The sequence below is a fragment of the Lepisosteus platostomus genome, chromosome 21 (assembly GCF_059453375.1).
Source record: "Lepisosteus platostomus isolate fLepPlt1 chromosome 21, fLepPlt1.hap1, whole genome shotgun sequence".
In the NCBI taxonomy this organism is placed as follows: domain Eukaryota; kingdom Metazoa; phylum Chordata; class Actinopteri; order Semionotiformes; family Lepisosteidae; genus Lepisosteus; species Lepisosteus platostomus.
The window spans coordinates 8,874,004-8,894,792 of NC_142631.1; the positions used below are offsets into that span (position 1 = coordinate 8,874,004).

General features: G+C 36.6%; 1 protein-coding gene across 3 annotated transcripts in view; it reads right to left on the reverse strand.

Moving 5' to 3' along the window:
* col5a1 (procollagen, type V, alpha 1) overlaps positions 1-20,789 on the reverse strand; it is a 166,544-nt gene that overhangs the window by 94,112 nt on the left and 51,643 nt on the right. For all 3 annotated transcript variants that reach the window (XM_088615466.1, XM_088615467.1, XM_088615465.1), the window contains exons 3-4: positions 20,238-20,451; positions 19,176-19,338 (exon numbers count right to left, since the gene is read on the reverse strand). In XM_088615466.1, coding sequence (XP_088471592.1) covers positions 19,176-19,338; positions 20,238-20,451 — 377 coding nt within the window. The remainder of the gene's footprint in view (positions 1-19,175; positions 19,339-20,237; positions 20,452-20,789) is intronic.

The following is a 20,789-nucleotide window of genomic DNA, read 5'->3' on the forward strand; positions in this document are numbered from 1 at the left end:
ATTGAAAGCTGCTATTAGCCCTTGTTGAGCGCTCTCTGTTTGGTGGCCCCTGATGTAGTCCGACCACACCAGGTCAAAAAAAACACCATGAAATTACCGTAGGCTAATTTCGTAGGGAACAGCGAAAACACTCGGTAGCCCACCTAAGGTTCTGTTTCAGAGGGCAGGTTGTAGTTATTACAGCTGCTGTAGTACAGGGGCTATCACATCCCCTTATTCTGGGAAGAAATTTTCCCCTGTTCAGGGAACTGTACTCCACGACCTGCTCTAAAAGAGGCTACGACTCGGTAAAGAAACCGAAACAAGAAACAAAAAACTCAGGGCCAGAGGTAGGGTTTTTCGCGCTGGGAAAGTTCAAAGGAAAGGGGTCACTACCCAAACTAATCCTAATGTTTCTACTTCTCCATCTTCTCCGCCTGGATCTAAAAAACAGAGCCTTCTACAGCCCAAAGAGATCCCCTTGACAACTGGGAGAAGGGCATACTCACAACAGACTCCCTGAGACCAAGCAGAAAATCCTACCCTGGCCCATGCCTGAGCCCAGGCAGTGGAATTGAAAGGGCAACTGGTCAAAGGCCGCCAGAGACATCCCGAACTCTTTTATTATAAAGAATGACCTCTTATACCAATGGAATGGTCCCAGTCAGGATTGCCTTCTGGTGCCCTCGAAACATTACCAGCTTGTTCTCTGCCTGGCACACACACACATCTGCTGGGAGGGCATCTCGGGGGAGATGGGGTCTCCTGAAGAGATTCTTCTGGCCCAGCGTATACACTGACGTCAGGTGCTTTTGTACATTCTGCTCTGGCTGTGAGCTAAAGCGCCCCAAAGCCGCAGTTCTCAGCACCACTACAGCCCCTGCCTGTCATTGACAAGCCTTTTGTTCGCTTCACCACAGATATAGTAGGTCCCCTACCTAAATCCGCTCTGGGACACGAATATATCCTTGTGGATAACGCCTCCAGGTATCCTGAGGTGATACCACTATGTAAGGCCGTCAGCACCAGCATTGCTAAGGAAATGATAAACCTTTTCACCAGATTTGGGTTACCTAAGGAAATATTAACTGATCAAGGGTCCCCATTCACCTCCCGACTGATGCAGGAGATAGCTAAACTCCTGAACATAAAATTCCTGAGAACTTCAGCGCAGCATCCACAGACAGACGGACTGGTGGAAAGGTTTAACACGTCCCTAAAGCGCATGCTAAAAAAGCTTTCACAAACCGTCAGAAGGGATTGGGACTTTATCCTCCCTCTCCTGATGTTTGCCATCCGAGAGGGAATCCTAGACCTCACCCGGGAGGCTTGGGAGTCTCAGCGCTTGTCCACCCACAATTTACTCGACTATGTCCATTCCTTTCAAGACAGGCTTGCACAGCTGAAACTCTCAGTGGAGGAACACTTACAGCAAGCTCAAGGCAGGCAGAACAGATATTATGACTGTATAGCACAGGAAAGGATCTTCTGCCCTGGGGATCGCGTATTGCGGCTACTGCCCTCACCAGAGCACAAACTTTTACGCTAGATGGCAGGGACCTTACGAAATCCATGAATGGACTGGACTAGTCACTTACAGGGTATACCATCCGGACCACCGAAAAAAGGAAAAAATATATCACGTGAATGCCCTGAAGCCTTGGAGAGATCCCCCTTCGGAAGAGGCCTTCCCCGCATTGCTGTCCAGCGACTTTCCCTCTTCCACTATGGACCTAATCACTCTCTCTCCAAACCTCTCCCCCCCAACAGGTTGAGGAAGCCTGGACACTCCTGTACCGGAACTGACATCTCTTTGCAGATCTGCCGGGGTGGACAAGGTTGATATAGCATCACGTGGAGACCGCCCCTAGAGTTGTTGTACGGATGCCCCCTTACCAGGTACCCAAAGCGAAATTCAGAGGATGTTGGAGCTGGACGTCATCGAGGAAAGCCACAACCCCTGGTCCAGCCCCATTGTGCTCATCCCGAAACCTGATGACTCCTGGCACTTCTGCAATGACTTCAGAAAACTCCATCAAGTTTCCCGTTTCGATGCCTACCCGATGCCCCAGATAGATGAGCTCCTGGAGAAGCTGGGAAAAGCCAAGTTTATTACCACCTTGGACCTTACGAAGGGATATTGGCAAATCCCCCTTTTGAACCCGACAAAGAGTATGACCGCTTTTTGGACTCTTCTCTTTTCAGCATGGAATAAACCTATTACTTATCCCAAATAAATCCTTCTTGGGATTGTTAAATTATTACAGACGATTCATTCCACACCTTGCAAAGAGGCTGCTTCCCTGACAGATTTGATGCACGCCACAGCTCCCCATACCGTGCGCTGGACCCAGGAGGCGGCTATAACCTTTACTGACCTCAAGGTCGCTTTATGACAGGATAGAGTCCTAAGGATCCCGAACTTCCAACGAAGATTCATCTTACAAACGGACACCACCAAAAAGGGCATTGAGGCAGTCCTGTCTCAGAAGTTTGATGGCAAAGAACACCCTATCATATAGCTCAGCAGAACTCTACTGCCCCGGGAGCAAAGATATGCTGTCGTGGAGAAGAAGTGTCTCACAGTCAAGTGGGCAATCGAAACCTTAAGGTATTACCTGTTGGGCAGGGAATTCCCCCTCATTATGGATCATGCACTACTCACCTGGATAAAGTCTAATAAGGAGAAAAATGCCCCCCAGGTGACCAGGTGGTTCCTTGCCCTTCCTTATCGTTTCGTGGAACTGCAATGGGCTGGGACTGCCCACAGAAACACAGATGCCCTCTCTCCCAACAACACTAATTGGACGCTTAGGGGATCCCCTCTAAGCTGAAGGGGAGGGTATGTGACAGTGGAGCACATCTCCCACTGCACTCCCTATTCCGCGGCACGTGAGAATGTGCAGCTACAGCACCTGAGGCTCATCAGGTTTGCTATTTAAGATCCCCATGAGATCGTGAACGTGGTTCAAGAGCTGAACTAGCATTCTAATGAAATGGCTACTAAATTATTATTTTCCCTTCAGTGGAAAGACTCTTCTTTGTATATAGCGACACCGACACACCGTTCGCTCCCTGGCTAAAGAAAAGAATAGCTCTGGCAGTCCAAGTAAACCCACACTATTACAGTAGGAAATGCATCAAATCCCAAAACCGAGACATGATTATTATATGGCCTAGATTCCACCATTGTCATTCGATACACAAATATAATTGTATTCAAGCAAATAAGGCCTAATAAATGTTACTTCTGACTCCATTTTCTATGTATGTTCCATGTTCCATGTATGGAAAAGCTATAATAAGGCATTAAATCCGGTGTTACAAATACTTCACTATGCTTCTTCTCTGTACTTACACATAACAGAATGCAACAAACTGAGTTTTATAATGTAATTACAACACCTCATTTAGAGTAATGCATTATTTTCAGTTAATATATCATAAAAAGGACATTATACTCTTACAAAGATTAACACAAAGAAAAATTTGTGCCATTATGCAGATGGATTAAAAGAAATAAACACTTTCAGTTTAGAACCAAGGAGTTGGAGGCGAGGTGTTATGCTGATATATACAAGTTTAAATAAAAGTGTCAACTCAGGAGATCACTTCAGACTCACTAGTGAAACAAGAACAAAGGTCACTATTGAAAACCAAAGGGGAATTAATTTAAAATGAAACAACGTAGCATTTCTTTATATGAAGAATTTTGCATGTCTGGAGTAGACTTTCCAGAGCTCAGCTTGCCAGTCATGTTAGAGACCCCACCTGTAGACTGCTTCAAGAAGGAGATGAGGTTTAAGATTTACTTAGCTATTAAACTATGAAACAGAACAAGATGGGTCCATAATCTGTTGACACCAAGCACAAAATGCAACACAAACGTTATTACACTTTTTACATATTTCAAAACAACAATTATATATTTGAAAAATATATGTCTTACAGATTGAAGGCCTATGTTAAACTATATTAACCAAGTTAATAGAAGGTTTTTTATCTGTACAATTCCAGTTACAGTGTTCTAATGACACTGCCAGTATTCAAAAAGCTGTGTCCTCCAACAAATGTGCATCTTTACGGGTTGAGCCACTCCTGGTGCTCACATTTTATATCAGTCTAATATCCCTCTTGTGCCTAACACCTGTCAATGCAGGCATGCCTTTTGTCAAGCATCATAACATATAGTGCTGACAATTTTTGCCAATGTTCTGCAATTCTTTACCCAAAGCATTGTGGGAGTATTGAATAAAGTAAACAGCCATGCTGTTTGAAGAAAACATCTTGGCGTCTTTCAAGAAATGGCTGGATTAATTAGGTACTAACTACCAGATGGATTAGATGGGCTGAATTGCCTCCTCTCATTTCTCATTTTTGCTTATGGTTTTTTATTTCAGATAGAGAAGGCATCTCTGCTTTTTTGTAGTAGTGCATTCAACCATGAAAGTTTAGTTCTGAAAAACAATGTTCCTGCAAAAAAAAACAACAGAACTTACATTTTGTTATTATGTCTTCTAAAGGTGAGTTTAAAATGCCCTTCCAAAAATATGTATTAAATTCAAACTTTGAACTTAAAAAAACTGAAAGAAAAAAAAGAAATTATGAAACTAAAAATAAAGTGAAGATATATAACTATCCCATTTGATTTTGGCAACTGTACATGCATAAAATGTTGCTTACAGTATAATGAAACATAAGCTTTCTTCCAAATTAAATAATCTATTAATAAATGTCACATTGTGTTTGTTTTCTCCTCATCATAACCATGATTATCAGATGAGAGAACATTTTTTTATCATCTAAAATGTGATCACTTGCGTTTTTCACTAACTCTTAATGGCTCTTGACTGAGTACAGACAAAATAAGTTAATAAAGCAAATTTTCTGTTGCGGTATTTAAGGTTAAAAATCTTTAAGGTATCTAATTATTCTGTAGAGCAGCAGGGTTGAGCAGTAGGTAGCATTGCTGGCTTGCAGTGCTGGGGCCCTGTGTTCAATCCTGGATCTGGGGTGCACTCTGTGTGGAGTTTGCATGTTCTCCCCAGGTTTGCGCGAGTTTCCTCCGAATGCTCTGGTTTCCTTCCACAGTCCAAAGACATACTTTCAGGTTAATTGGCCTCTGGAAAAATTGGTCCTAGGTGTGAGTGTGTGCATGTATGTGTTTGTGTGTCTGGTGTCCCATTCAGAGTGTACCCTACCTTGCCCTTGTTGCTTGCCAGTATAGCTACTGGCTCCCTGAATTGAAAGAGGATAGAAAAAGGTGTCCTGCTTTAGTAATAAGGCCATTCTGTGTGCTTTCACAATAATGATACTTTGGAATGGTGTTCTGACAAGATGTCCATTTAAGTAAGTGAAAACTGTAATGACAGTTTGCACGTTCATAGCTGATGTCTCAATAAAAACATTACATTCTCTTTCTGACCTTTTACTGTTTCATCTGTGTAAAGGAAACAGGAGGCCTTTGAGAAAGTGCAGCTGAGAATGAAAAGGCCTATTGTCTTCCCATTGGTTTTTGTCATGTCTTGAGAGCATAGCAGCTCAGTTCAAAGTGATATAAGTGAGATAAATGCCCATATGTTCTGTATCTGTCTGTGAGAACAGTTTCAAATAGAATCAAATTTTGTTGTCTTGTTGAAATAACATTGAGTAACATGTAATGTGAGGTTAAAGAGTATGTCTACAACAATTCCTTATTGTTTACTTTTTCAAACAGAGCAAAATATTAAAGATCTCAGAGTCTCAATGTTCCAATGATCTGTCTTGAACAATTAACATAATATTTATACAGGTCTTTTTAATTACTTGCATTCATTTTTACTCTCAATTCAGAAATTTGTCCATGTCATAGTTCAGGATGAAAAGTAAAAGAACTATCTGTGCATGACTTTGACTACTGTAGGTATTATCCTTTTACTAGGTAAGAATACAAAGTAGTGAACAGCACATTATCACTTTCATGACTGGTGGCAACTGGATTTGAAATCCAATCGATTCCACAAAAATGATAAACATTTTAATTAATTTTAGACATCTATTAATCTTGTTATAACAAGATATCTTGTTATATTTGCTCTAAAGAGCAAAAGAAACACAAAATACCAGAGATAAATGGGTATACCAGGCTTTTACAAAAGATCCCAAAGGTTTCATTCACCCTAAGTAGATTTGAACAGTGTCATGCTTCAGCAGGATTGAAACAACAAGGCCCAATTGATACCTGCTCCTGTGAAACTAGTCTGAGAATGTTATCACTAGCCCTAATGTATACTTTAACTCACAAAAAGTGTCACAGATCTGTCTAGCTATCAGTATTTTGTCCTTGTTCTGCGAAAGGAAAGCAACTCCTAAAATGAGATTAATAAACCACTTCTTTTAAATGGGTTATAATGTAATGTGTTTTTAATAAAACTAATGTTTACTGGGCAAAAATGTTTACTTGTTCCTTCAGGGACAGATTCCAGAGTCTACAAAGACAGCTTGTCTCACATCTACAAATCATTGGGATCACTCCAGTGATGACTCAGACAAAGAAGTGATATCAGTGGTTATAATTCATAACTGACTAGATGGATAATTAATTAGAAAGACATTTCTACCAGAAAGATATGTACAGTAACTACATGTAACACAAAAAGCCTTAAAATACTACAGTAATTTAAAGACATCTAAATGAAAATGGTACACTTTTTTTCCATTTGAGGCACTCCAGCATTAACTTTTTTTTTACAAAAAGCAATTTTTAATTTTTTTTAGTTTTAATGTGTCTCATATATTGCTTCATTGAAATGCAGACACATTCATTCATAGAAATGCAGTACTGAGTCCAACAGTGCTGATAAAAAAAGGTATAACAAGTACTAATCAATTTGCAAAAAAAACCTCAGCTGTCTAGTAACACAGTATCCAATGGAGCTCTGAGTTAACTCTGAAGTGTTAAAAAAAGAAGTATTATAAACAGAACCTTTAAGGTAGTTATATGCATTTAACGTGGAATACTGTCTGTGGAAAAAAATAACTTATTGTTTATACAGTTGATTTATTTTTTATAATTAAAATATAAAATAAAATTACCAAATGAGGTACATTAAAGATTAACTGCACAGTGAATTGCAGAGTTAACAACTTCAGTTGTTTTAATTAGTTTATAGTCACTCCATGAAAATTAATCATTTTCTAAATATTTCTATGAAATCAGGAACATTAAAAAACCAAGATCCGATCCAGGCTCCATTCAGGGCATGTGAAACAAATTGTACAGCCGCATTACATTTTAAAATGGTAGCTTTGTATTTTATATGCTAATGTAACAAATGTTATATGTTCAATAAATAAAATTAGTAGACTAAGAAAAAACCGATACATTAAGCTACTGTTTCATTAACACCTAACGCAACACAAATGCCACCTATCAACCTTTTTTGAGCAATGAAGGGCTAAATGTGATACATTATATATAAAAATACATATGAATGCTCGTGGTACTTGGATCCATAATTGCATCCACAATACTTAGGGCTGCCTTTCAGCACAGTCCCAGCAGGCGTCAGTGTGATAATTTATAGAATATTGCGCCATGTAGAGATCTGTGGAAAATGAACATTTGGCAGTGTACAGTATTAAAATGAATGAGCAGTATTAATTGCTTAAAAAACAGTTGAGAAGAACACAGTTCAATCTGATTTTTTTAACTAAATTTTGCCATAAAGCAAAAACCATCCCAAAACATCCACAGTCGAGTTGATAGACTGAGATAAACATACAGTAGATAGTTTCTCTTCCTCTTACAACAATCCCTCAGTCAAAGTTTTTTTTTTCTCTTCAGGAAAACGTTTCAAATTCCAGATGTATTGTCTGGCCCCAGAAGACAAAACACCTGTAGCTAAAACGTTTACAGACTTTTGGACCTTGTCGAGTTTCCAATTGGAAACATGTGGGATCATTCCGATTTCAAAGCAGCCAGCAGATTTGCTCTAGACACTCTAGTGTGCTTTGTTAACTACACAGAAGTTGCATGATTATGGATTTAATAATGCTTTATTGCAGACAGCCAAAAGAGATTCTTATCTAGGCAACACAATGAGAAATAGAAGTGAATCAGTTGTGAGGGCAGTATTGTGAACTCTTAACTTCCTTCATTTTTTAAATTCTTACCATCTTGAGAGGACAGTTAAAGTTTAGAAACTCAAAAGTCAAAGTAAAGCCATCACATTTCTCAACTGCCAAAAAGTTTTCAAGGTTTAAATTACACAGAGGTTCAGGGTCCAATAGGAGAGGCAAGATACATAAAACTGTTGTATTGGCTTTGCAATTATTGGCAACAATATAAACTATTGTTTTATTATATTGATATCATAAATATTTTTAAATATTGATATAAAAATATACTAACAAATACAAATATTTAACAGTAATATGTATTACTTTCACTTTGGGGAAAGCGTGAAGCCTGCTGAAATGTTTATTTTTTATTACTTCCACAGCCCATTCTAAACAGCCACAGCCCATTCTAAACCAACAGAGAAATTGAAAGTGGGCATTTTTTAAATCATACCACATTACCAAATAATGTATTTCAAAGGTGACTGTTTCACTGTTCAATGTTTCAACAGTGACCTTAAATCAATATTCTGCAGGTTCAAATGTTTTTGCTTAATTAATTCCACTGCCAAGATTAACAGTGGAAGTACCAAATCAGCTTTGTTTTTACATTTTTTTACTCTTCCTGCATTGTCCAGTTTCATACCATGGGCTTTGCTTTTTTCCCCTAGACTCAGCTCCTGTTTCCTGTTTCTTAGCTGATTGAAGGACCCTGCCTGCACCAATCCAACAAGTGAATATTGTATTTGGCTTCTTTCTTAAACACCCAGAATACTACTTAGGACGTACATCTGTGTCTGCTGTGATAATTAAGCACCGTCCATTCCAGAAGCAAGCCTTCATTCTCTATTAAAGAAATTGCAATTTTACCTCAGTAATTTAAAACCTCTCACAAATTATTCTGACAGCCATGATATTAACCCTAGAAATTTCACAGAGCTAATCCAGCATGCTTGCCAAAACTCTTGACATTGACATTCCTGTGCCAACAAATCTCTTCCACATAAACATGTACTCTTACTGTACAGTATATTTGCTCTTAGCTCCAACTGAAAGAATATACAGACAAATCCTTCTAAACGTCTCTGCCTAAATTTATAAAAACAATCCTGTTTTGTGTGTGTGTAGTGCTTATCCAAACAAAAGGCATTTCTTTACCCAAATGTTGTGGAAGTATGGATTAAGCTACCCACCCATTAAAAAATATTTTGATTGAACAGGGAATTTTAGATAAAGTAAGATAAACAAGGGGAAATTGCAGAATTAATATTTAAATTGGTGTGCATATAAAACAAAAAATATACAGTATAATTCTGTTTAAATTCATGAATATCCAGAACACATGTTTGACAAACACCCAAAAAGGCACAAACTAACCTATATTACATCACAGTTGGAACCATTGTTTGGAAAGATGAAGCCATAGAGTGGGGAAAAGTTTAGAAAAGGAGACATTTCACAGTCCAATGCACAAATATAAATCCTTAATTGTTTTTAGTCCGAATCTGTCGGTTTACACACCTCTGTCTTTGGGACATTCAAGCTAAAGGGTTCTGGCTTTACTTTCTTAGACCAGTTGTCCAATTTCTTTTCAAGTAACAAAATGTCATGTGCTATATAAAATCTTTAACATCACTTTTATTTTGCATAAAAGACCAAATAACTTTATACACAGTAGTACCAAAAAATGGTTGCAGTATGAATATCTTCAAATTCAGGAAGAGAACGTAATGTCTTATATTGAAAACATTTTTAATCAAATGAATTAAACCACCGATCAGTGAGGTTTAAGATGACAATACCAGATAATATAATAAAAAGAGGAATACTGCTCGGAGGCAGTAAATCTTTCACACTCTAGTCTCTTCTCTGCACAGCTCATTAGATCTGTTCTTGCCTGGGCATGAAGTTGTCAAATTCACTTTGAATAAAGACTACAGCAGAATTCCTACAATAATGGAAGGTACACCTGCAGGATAGTTTGCTGAATAAAAGACTGAGCAGTGTGCTGGGATTAAAAGAGTGGGGTGGGAGAGCAAGGTGAGTTTGGCTCATTCAAAGAGTTTCCCTTCAGCAAGTTGGCAGCCGGCCCAGACAGCTGGCAATCTGAATGTACACGCTGATATGTGTTCTGTCAGCTTCTCTCTTTCTCCTTCTTGCTTTCTAAACAAGCCCGGCTTTGAACGTTGAAAAAAGACGAGTGCAAGCTTATTCTGCACTCAGTTTGACTATAGGAACCATATGTAATATAAATATATGGACTCTAGCCAATGAAAAGTAAAATTATTTTTCATTCCAGTGACATTTCAAACCACCTGTCTACATATTTTATAAAGAGTGATGGGGATCACTGTTTCAGTTGAACATAAAGACAAACTTAAATGATAATTAAATCATTTGGCTCATAAGAATCATAAATCAATAATGAATTGATCTCAGACAATAGAGCTTCAGTATAATTTGATATTTTTATCATATTGGGGGGTTTTTAAAGTAAAACATCCAAAAGTGTTTTATAGTGTGCAAATTCACTTTTGTCCCCAGAATACTGTATGTTCCCAGCAGCCATGCCACGTGCACACCCCACCAGGCTGGGATCTCTTACCAAGAGACCTCTGTAAACCTTTGGATAACATCATCAGTCTAGGCCAGGCTTCCAAGCATTACATCAGTGTCTAGGGTGAAAGTAGAAAACGTCAATCCTCACTCTTTCCAAAGCTTGAACCAAAACTGAGCTTAACCTTTACCTCCCACATCCTCTAGAACACTGGTGCTGGTATTGTATATTTATTCTCTTTCTCCCATTTCGCACAGGATCTGAGGTCACTAGATATCTTTCACATTGACAAAATTGGAGATTGGTTTCAAATCTAAATTTTTCATGTCTAAATATAATGTTTTTGGTTATATTCACTCATCACATTTGCCCTCCCCTCTTGGAATGTCCATTACAGATGTATCTTACCACTTGCAACCCTGTATATCAGCAAGGAGATCATTATTCTTATGAACATCTTCCAACATATGTGTTTCCCCAGGATATTTATATGTTATTGATAGACTATTCCTGGTGCTTGCAAGCTGCTAGGGAATTGAAGTTGTAGTTCTAGCTAATTTACCCCTGATTTGTCTCATTGTGTAGTTGGTTAGCTATCGTTTTTGTGGTGGTGTGAGATAAATCAACATGAATTGATTTGCCTTCCCTAATAATATGATAGAGCAAAACCAATTTTGTTCTCCTTCAACTCAGTACAGTCTGATGCAAACGACACCAACAAATGGTTTCCTAGAACTACAATTCATTTTAGATTAAAGAATCTTTTAGGTAGAGCAGGCCTTACTAAGGGATGAGAGATGTTAATACAAAACAAAAAAACAGAATTTATATGTTTCCTTCTGTAATTAAGTGCAAGCAATATTCATTCTAAATGTTTGTTTGCTATGTATAAATATTTTGAAACAATTACCATGGGCTGTTGAGGACAGACTGTAATGCCATTTCATATGAAATTACAAGCTTACGTTAAGGAGACTTTGTTTCCACTGCTTCAATAATTTATTTATTTTTTCCTCTAGGTAAATGGTAGGTCAAATGTCATGATCCCCATCTGGACTGTGATAATGCTGTTTTCTCTTAAACAGCCCTAGGAAAATATCTTTAATATCTGAGGGTGGTGAAAGTTGTATGATATTAATATTGGGCTTAATTGATATATTTTCTGCTTGACATTGAAACTTGCTAACCACCGAAATATCCTGTTATGTTACTTAGCTTTTATTGATTGTTCTCAGCTACCTTATCTGGCATTAATACAATATTATTATCAGCATCACTTCTATGTTAGCTTGTTCTTCTTGTGGTCTTGTGAGTTTCCTGTCATCTTCCAAAGATTTGCAGCTTAGGGTAAGTGGCTCCAAATTGCCCCTGTACTGTATGCATCTGTGGCCTGTGATGGACTAGCAGCCCCTTCGGGGTGTGATCCATACCTTGTACCCCTATGCAAGGGGATGTTTGAGCTATGTCTGGGTCCTAAGCTGGAAATAGTGTACATTCTGATAAAGATGTTTGGATTTCTTTGTGCATGACCTCTATTCATTTACCAAAAACCTGACATGTTATATATGCTTTATTTTTGCCCTAAGTCTTTATTCTTAACCACAGAAGAATCATCTTAAAAAGGATAGTGTGTGGTATCTTCTCAAGAAAAAATGACACTTAACTCTTTAGCCTCACTGGAGGACTGCACATTTCATTAAAGGGCATAGGTAAACACTTTTTAAGAAAACACTGCAAATACTGTATATTGTATTTGTCCTAAAAAATGACAATTACAACACCTAGATGAAAGTACAGTAGTTCATGTGGCATGTTATAATCCCCTCTGTAGATGAGGCAGGTCATTTTTTTGCCTTGCTTTTGCCAGGAAGAGGTTCTTAAGAAGATTTGTTTTCTAAAAATAGGCAAGGAAAGAAGACTTAACATGAATGAGACAAAACATGGTAGCTTTAATAATTTGGTTAAATTAACAAAACAAATACTGTGATGCCTGCACCGAAATAGAGAGCTCTTAAACTTTTGCCTAGATGACCTCTGTTCAATCTTTAGACTTCAAATTAAAGGAAATCTTTCTATCTTTCTATCTTCCAGACTCAACACATTCTGTGACTATTGTCTTTGGCCACTACACACTGCTTGTTTATGTCTGGTCTTATAAATTCTCCAAACTTATTACAGCCCATTTTCATTATCTTAACTGCAAAGGATGTACTGTTACCATTGGTAGCCTTAAGCCTGTAATACTTCATAATTACCCAGATAATTCTTTATTTCATTGCTTCCAGATTTTAATAAAATGCTTTGTGATAATAATGGTAACAAGCAAATAAATACATGGCAAAAAATAAACACACAACAAATGACACAGGTAGCATTTGATTATGGCTGTAGGGTATATTCAGACTGGCTGCCATAATTCCAGTTTCTCAAATATATATATTTTAAAAAAGAGAAACAACAATCACAATCAAAGGCAATCAAAATAAATGCTCCTCTGTAATCACTTATATGAAAGCAGTTTTTTATAAACCTTACATTTAGTAAAGGCAACCAAAATAAACCAGAGAAAATAAATGATGGCAGTATAAAATTAGCTCACATATTGTGGGCTGGTTACAACAGGACTTGAGACAGAAACCCAGATAAAATGCCCGGAAACTTCTTGACATTCAATATATAGAATTTGTCATATTTAAGAGCTTCCATGTACTCTCTCCTTAATAGCAGGCTTTTTTTATATTCTTTCCAATCTTGAGATAGGCACTAAATAATCTAATATTTTTCTTGGCAGATTAGAGGGAAAACAGCAGTGGTATTAAAGTAGGGGACATTTGGAGGCAGCCAAAGTCAGCTCATTCTGTCTTTATAAAAAGTGTACACACAAATACAACTCTACAATCCATTAGAGAATGTGAAGTTAAAACTACTCACACATCCTTTCCATGTTATATTCAGTTACAATTCCAGCCAAATCTAAAAAAGAGCACTGTAATATCATAAAATAGCCAGCACACCACAGGGCAATTATTCATGGAACACTACAGCACTTATCTGTATCATACTGTATGTGCATGGTACAGAGAGAGAGGTAAAACATGGATTGACCATAACCAACTAGAGTTCGTTCTTGTCATAATTGAAAGGCATCCTGCCTTTATTGTTGTAGACAAAGGTCCAAAAGAACCAAACATTAACCACATGATGGCAGAACTCCAAATTCCTACTGTGTCTGCCACAGGTATTCAAGGAAACCCTCAATTTGAAGCCTTGGATTGCATGTTTCTTAGGTGGTTTTGTTATGTTTTTAATATAATTGAATTCAATAATTACCTAGTTAACACCATTCCTCATGTCTCTTTCCTAAACTTTACTTGTGGATGTTATGGAAATAGCTCTGGAATAGAGCTATTGGAATAGCTCTCTGTTGATGATCACCTGTTTATTTTTAAAATAAACATAAAACAGAGTATAACTTTCTGTCTTAAAAAGCTATCCAAGTCTTGAATTTTGAAGTTATTTCCACATAATTTCATAACAAAAGGAGTAAATACCAGAGTCAAACTCGTTTTTCTTTAGAGCTAAGGAAATCACAATCTTGCAAATTAAATGACATCAATAAGTCTGATACTAAATTGAAAGTCTGTTTGTTACAAGTCAGCTTTTGCAGTTATAGGCAAACCGCCTACAAAAAGAGCTGCCTGCTTTCCAAATGAAACAAACAGAGAAATTCAGTACAAACTATCAAAATACAATTTGGCCTCTGAGACATTGCCAAAATGATGTTAAATGCCAGCAACCTGGAGAAAGTATTTTTACCAAACCTCCAAAACTCCTTTGGCTGTGGATTCCAGCAGTAGTCAATACAAAATTTCAAAATGAATCATAACATAATGGGGAAAGGGCAGGCAGAGAACATAATTTAGAAACCATGTGGCATATTTTCCGATTTCAACAAGTGCTAGGAGCATTTGGAACTGGCAGCAGCACAGCATGAGCAAAAGTTAAAACTTTCCAAGAGCTGCCGTAGGTTCCCACGGAAACTGCTTCTATGACTATCTCTATTGTCAGCTCACCTCTCAGTCAATATTCAATCAGCTGTGGCTGCTAAGGGAGCTTTGTGTTGTAGAAAATAGCCATTAATAGATGTCAGGTGTTTTTAATGTTTTGAGTTTCTGATTTCTAATTCTACAGGCTTCTATAAATTGTGCCTATCTATAAATTGTTCATCGACTTGATGAACCTCAATTCAATTCAACTTTATTGTCATTAAACTTACACAGGTGCATAGTATAATGAAAAGTGTTTCTCATTAGTCACTCAGGTGCAGTATATAAATAGGACAGAAGATAAGACAATAGACAGTTACACAATAGCAATAACAGTAACATGTAATAACATAACATAAATAACATGTAATCAAGTAATCAAAACTGTGCAAGTATAATTCAAGTATATTCTGTTACATGAATCAGGCTTTAATAAAACAAATCAATGGAGTTGAAAAGTCTTATTTTTATCTCATTTGAACAACATGCTGAAAGTTCTCTGTTACTCTTCCCTTTTGATTTTATCTTATTTACTTTCATTACTTATTGTGCTTGAAAAAGGAAATGTTATTAATGTCAATGAATGATTTTAGCTAGTAAATAGACATATTCCATACATTTAATCTCTCACAAAATGTCTGAGATGTGAACAATAGCCAAATAATTCTTACCTTAATAGAAGAAAAGGGCATAAAAAGATGATGGAATTTACCAATGAACGTGCCCAGCACTAGGGGGTGGAAATTATTAGTAGCAGACACTTTACTTGTTAAAGTATTTTAATCTTAGCTTTTAAAGTAAATTGCTTTATGCCCTGATTTAAAAAAAAGAATGTACATAAAAATAACAGCTAATGATGGAACTACGTTCTATGCTGTGAGCTTCAGTAACTTGAGACTGATTGGGTAACAGGTTCAGTGATGTTACAGATGTTCTGGCTGCAATGGTACTTGTCATCTTTGCGATACAGTACATTTAAGAAAACCTGTTAAATTATTTGTAGGGTGGTAGGTACTAATGGTAGCTAACATACAGCCAAACTAGCAACCTCAGAATTAGAAAAATGCTACAGTATGTAAAATATATTATTATATTATGTTCATAAGAAGATGAAACATTTAAACAAGATAAAAAAAACATTGAGCCATTTAAAAGCTATGAATGTACAACTTGCACCTTTGTTATCTTCTCCTTTCCTACACAAACCACCAAATTATATGCTAACTCAATATCAAACATATAAAACAAACTTTATTATTGTGCTCTACATTGAATTCCATAATAATAACCAAAGGAATAACACAGCTGTCAGTCACGTTGCACTTTAATGAAAAGAAGACAGATTTTCCACTAAGAGAAAAGAATTGTGTAAAAGTCCTCTTTGAATGCCATTAACTCTTTCCATGTAGCCATGGGTTTTTTCCACGGATTTAAGGCTAATTCATTCCTGCTTCAAAACTTTTTTTTACAGACATACAAGCCAAGTAACTTGAAACTTGAAGTGTCTAGGAACTTAAGCTTACAGTTCTTCTCTAGACTACAAGTTGCTCAATTCTCAAAGGCAATGACTTAATAGAAAAATGAGGCCCACTGCAAAACATAATTAATACATTGAGAACAGTTTTTTTTTATTTGAACCTAGGAAAAGTTTCTGTTTAAGACATTAAGAAGTACAAACATCCCATTTATTTCTTCTAAAGCAAGATAATAACAAAGTTTTTTTCTGAAAATATTAATTTATTCACATTGGATCACTAGCTTGGACTACCCAACTGTACCTCAGCTTTCAGTTTAGGGAATGTTACTCTAAACCTCAAGCTCCACCGGTCAAGAAGGAAAAACACTTCAGAGAATGCATGCACACTGAACAACTTTGATCAAGAAATCTTATATACTGTACAGACTGTTTTCATATTGCTCTACTGTATCATTATCGGCGGCCACTTTCATCTGTCAGATTCTATCTAATAAAACAGCTACAGTACATCATGTGCAATTTCCATCGCAGCAAAAAATACTTATTTTTACAAGTTGTAAACTTGTATTTTATGTGCAGGACTTTAATTAAAATGTCAAATTAGGTTTGTGTTTAATCTACTAAATAGTTAAAACAGATGGTGCTAAAAGAAACAGAATGTCTTGTCACCTCTCAGTGTTCTTAAGTTTTTATTCTCCATCAACAATGATACAAAAATATGAGCATCCTGTGAATTGCTGGTTTATATTGAACATGTTTCATTTGTTTGGTTATTGTACTACCCTTTTATAACATGCATTAAGGTAAAAATGGACAGAGGAAAAGGTGAAGACAAATGGAAGGCCCTGTGATCTACTGAAGAAGCTTGAACTAGCTTGTACACATATAAAATGTATTAGCAATTGTGATTGTTATATACAGTACTTTTCCTAACTAAATTACTTTAAATTATTTTATTTTTTCACTGTAGTGGAGTTTATGACTAATTATCAGAAAAATAAAGCCACAACAAGAAAAAGGGAATCATATTTACGGCGTGAGAGGTTCAAAGAAAACATCTGCTTGACACATGTCCTAAACACTGAGCTGTAAAAGTCTTTTGTAAACCACATAAAGCCCACACAGCAACAGGAAGACCTATGCCATAAATTATCCTAGAAAACTGGACAGGGGATAAAGCTGAAACTGGCCTGCCTGTGAATCGGCGGTACCGGATGTTGAAGTAGTTCATGTATTTGTAAGCTATTAACATTGAAAGGAAAAAAAAATTGCCCTAGCAAAGCACATTTACTAATGTATTTTTATTATTTACTGTGCTGTGACATCATTAAAGATCACATGGTTATGTTCAAATGGAAATCAATACAATAGTATCACTACACGTGTATTTAGTTCATAAACAATCCCTTTAATTAAGCGGGAATATTATTTTCCATATATGATTCTACTTTCATTTACCTTAAGATAAACTGGCATCTCACAAGTCCAACTGTACATGCCACAGGGCTCTGTGTGCCCCACCCTTGAGATGAACTATTAACCTGCCATCGCTAAGGCATCTTAGTGTAGTGCTAGAAATTTTGGGGGGCAATAATTAAGGCCAGATTCCCTTTAAATCCACTTTAGCATAACATGTTAACATTTTAACATTCATTTCCTAGTCTTTTAATGAATGTGATGGGATATTGCACTGAGATAAGCTCATAATTACTTGGCTTTCCAGAATGGAGCTATACATGAGAGAAGAATGTATTTCACTCTAGGGGACTTGTTGAACTTTTTTTGTCTGAGAAAACGCAGTTTGACAGCCTGTCATCAATTCCAACTTATCTCCCCTGGAAACAGCCACGTGTATATAGTGTTCAGTGCCAGTTATTCTACTTATTACCTTAGGTCTGTGCAGTAAGACTAAGCTTTTTTTTTTTTCAAAATAAAAATGACTTCAATCATCTATACACTCAGTTTTTTTTAAAGCAGTCTTGAGCTGTAATGGAAATATAAACGTGGCAGCATCTGCTCCATACCTTTTCTCTTAGCTATAGCACCATGCACAACGTGTACAGTATCTAATACTTTGCCTTAACCTGTTCTTGTAAAAACACCTGAATTTATGCCATTTTAATTAGTTTTAGGACTACTTAATGTCACTTTGTAGGGATTTTCATACTGTAAATCACCCTAATGCGGATTTTCAGTTAATGCATTTAAAATAATAGGAATAGAAATATGTTTTTTCTGTCTCCAGCCATGTTATTGTTAATCCAAAACAATTATAAGAACAGTATTTTACACAAAAAACTGGAAAAATAAGTAGTACATTGAGTCTTAATTTACTGTCTGAAATTGTGTTCTTTGTTATGTTATATTTACATTATTGTAAAGTATTAACTAACATAAGATTGCTAAAATATGCAAATGTGCATCAAACAGTACAGAGCACGCACCCTAGATTTTTTACTATAGTCAATGAAGAAAAGGCATAAATAAAGTTTTCTTCTTCAACACAACCTTTTCCATAATTTGATCATTCCTGCAGTTGTAACATCATCCTCTATATTAGAGAGCAAGACCCAGACGGTGGAATTGAGGAGCTTTGTGCTAAAACCCCTCTGCAGTATCTCATTTCTCATTTTGGACTATTTCTCATTTTGTGTCCTTAGGATATATATTTTTGTTTACAGAACACCCTGTGTAGTTATATATTTTAAGTGAAGGCAGGCAAGACCACAGGGAAAGTGGATGGGAGGGGGATGGTAAGCATTATCCATGAAAATGAGGACCTCAAACTTTTTAAGATTAAACAGCATACAGTACATAGAACACACTTAATTATACTGTCTCTGAGAAGAAACAAAGTAAAGGTCTTGTTAATTTTATCCCAATGATGATAATTGTAGGACAGTGGTAGATTGCTTAAGGATAATATACAGTATGTACCCTTTATTTCTTTTAAAACTACACAGATGCACGTTTTTAGAAATAGTAGCATTAGAGCATAGATAGCTGATACACCTACCTCAAAGACTTCTTCATCAAGTATTCTAGTTCCAAATACAACGATGCCTTTGGTGTCAATTATTGGGCTGGAACTTCTCCCAAGATGTTTTGTTGTCTTCTTTTTACAGTCCAAAATCATAGTGATGGTCTGCTTGTGCACACTGATTGCCACACGGTGCCACCTAGAAGAAAAAAAAGAATTTGGGTACAGATTTTAAGAATTGCAAATTTAGCAGTTAAAATTAGGCTTTGAGGGAAGTGGTTAGTTGATTAGACAAAGAAAAATCAGAACATGAAGGGCAAACACTTTATTAAATGATGATGAATGTAAAAAAAATATCTACTAGAATGAAATTTTAGAAACAGATGGTCAGATACTGTACTGTACATACAGTATTTGATCTCAGAGATAAATAAATTCAGAGTCTGAAACAAAGGAAATTAAGCCTCTCATCTTTGCCTGTGTGGGCTGAATGAAGGCTGTTCATGTGTTTACAGAAGTTTTGTATAAAGATGGCGATCGAAACCAGACAGTGAGAGCTTTGTACGGTATGCATAGAAGAAAATGGTGGAACAGTGTTCCTTCAGGACACTGGAATTTGATTGACTATCATATTATTATTAAAAAATGCTATCCCAAAATCCTAACCTTAGGGCCAGAGAGATGCAATTGTTATACATATTAAGTTTTTACAAGATAGGCAGTTAGTAGAATGCTTATGGATTTTTCCTGAATTAAAGGAGGAGAGGAAAAGTTGTCATGTCAGAAACCTGGTAGCATTGCTGAAAATTTTTTTGTGACAATAGTGGTTCTCATGATTATGATCCTGAACTAATATCATATTTTTTTCAAACTGCATGTCTAAAGCAGAAGCATGAGAATACAATGATCTCTGCATTTTCTTAAGGATGTTCCAGTTCCATTAATATTGGAAAATAGCAAAGCCAGACCATTCTGGTTTTCATTCAGGGTTATCATCTGACAGCGAATAACATAGAAGGAAAGGAGCAGAGAGGGAACACAAGCAGGTAAAGAGTGAGACTTGCACTGGGAAGCCTGGGTCAGGTTTGTTACACTTACTTGCCATCAGCCAGGTTAATGCCCCTGAAGAGTGGGTAATCTTCTGGTCCTGGTTTGCCTGTGTGGTCTTCATACAGGAACACTGGAGAGCGACCCACCTCCAGACCAATCTGTTGTATACCCTGCTCATTGTAGATGGATATGAGGAAGGACTGGCTGCCTTTTTTTGGCCTCACAGTGGTTAAAATGGAGAAATCTTCAGGGAACTCTGCAGCTAGGGAAATAATGGGTGGAATTATAGTACACATGGTAATATAGCTTTTGGTTTGAAGAAGAATTTGGGTCAACAGCTTCCTAAAGGCATTTCATAAGTGGTTTAAAAAAATATTTTCTCACTGCAGCTTTAACCTTAACAGTGTTCTAAACTGTGTGCTAAACCTCAAAGCAAGTGTTTATAAAACTAGTCGTGCAAATATGTAATTTTAGGATTTTCATTTGAGAAAAAAAAACATTTTTTGAGATACAAGGATATAGGATTTTTAAAAAGATTTCAACACAGGTAAAAACAAGTATTTATGAAAAGGTCTTGACAACTTTTTCTTTTCCTTTTCA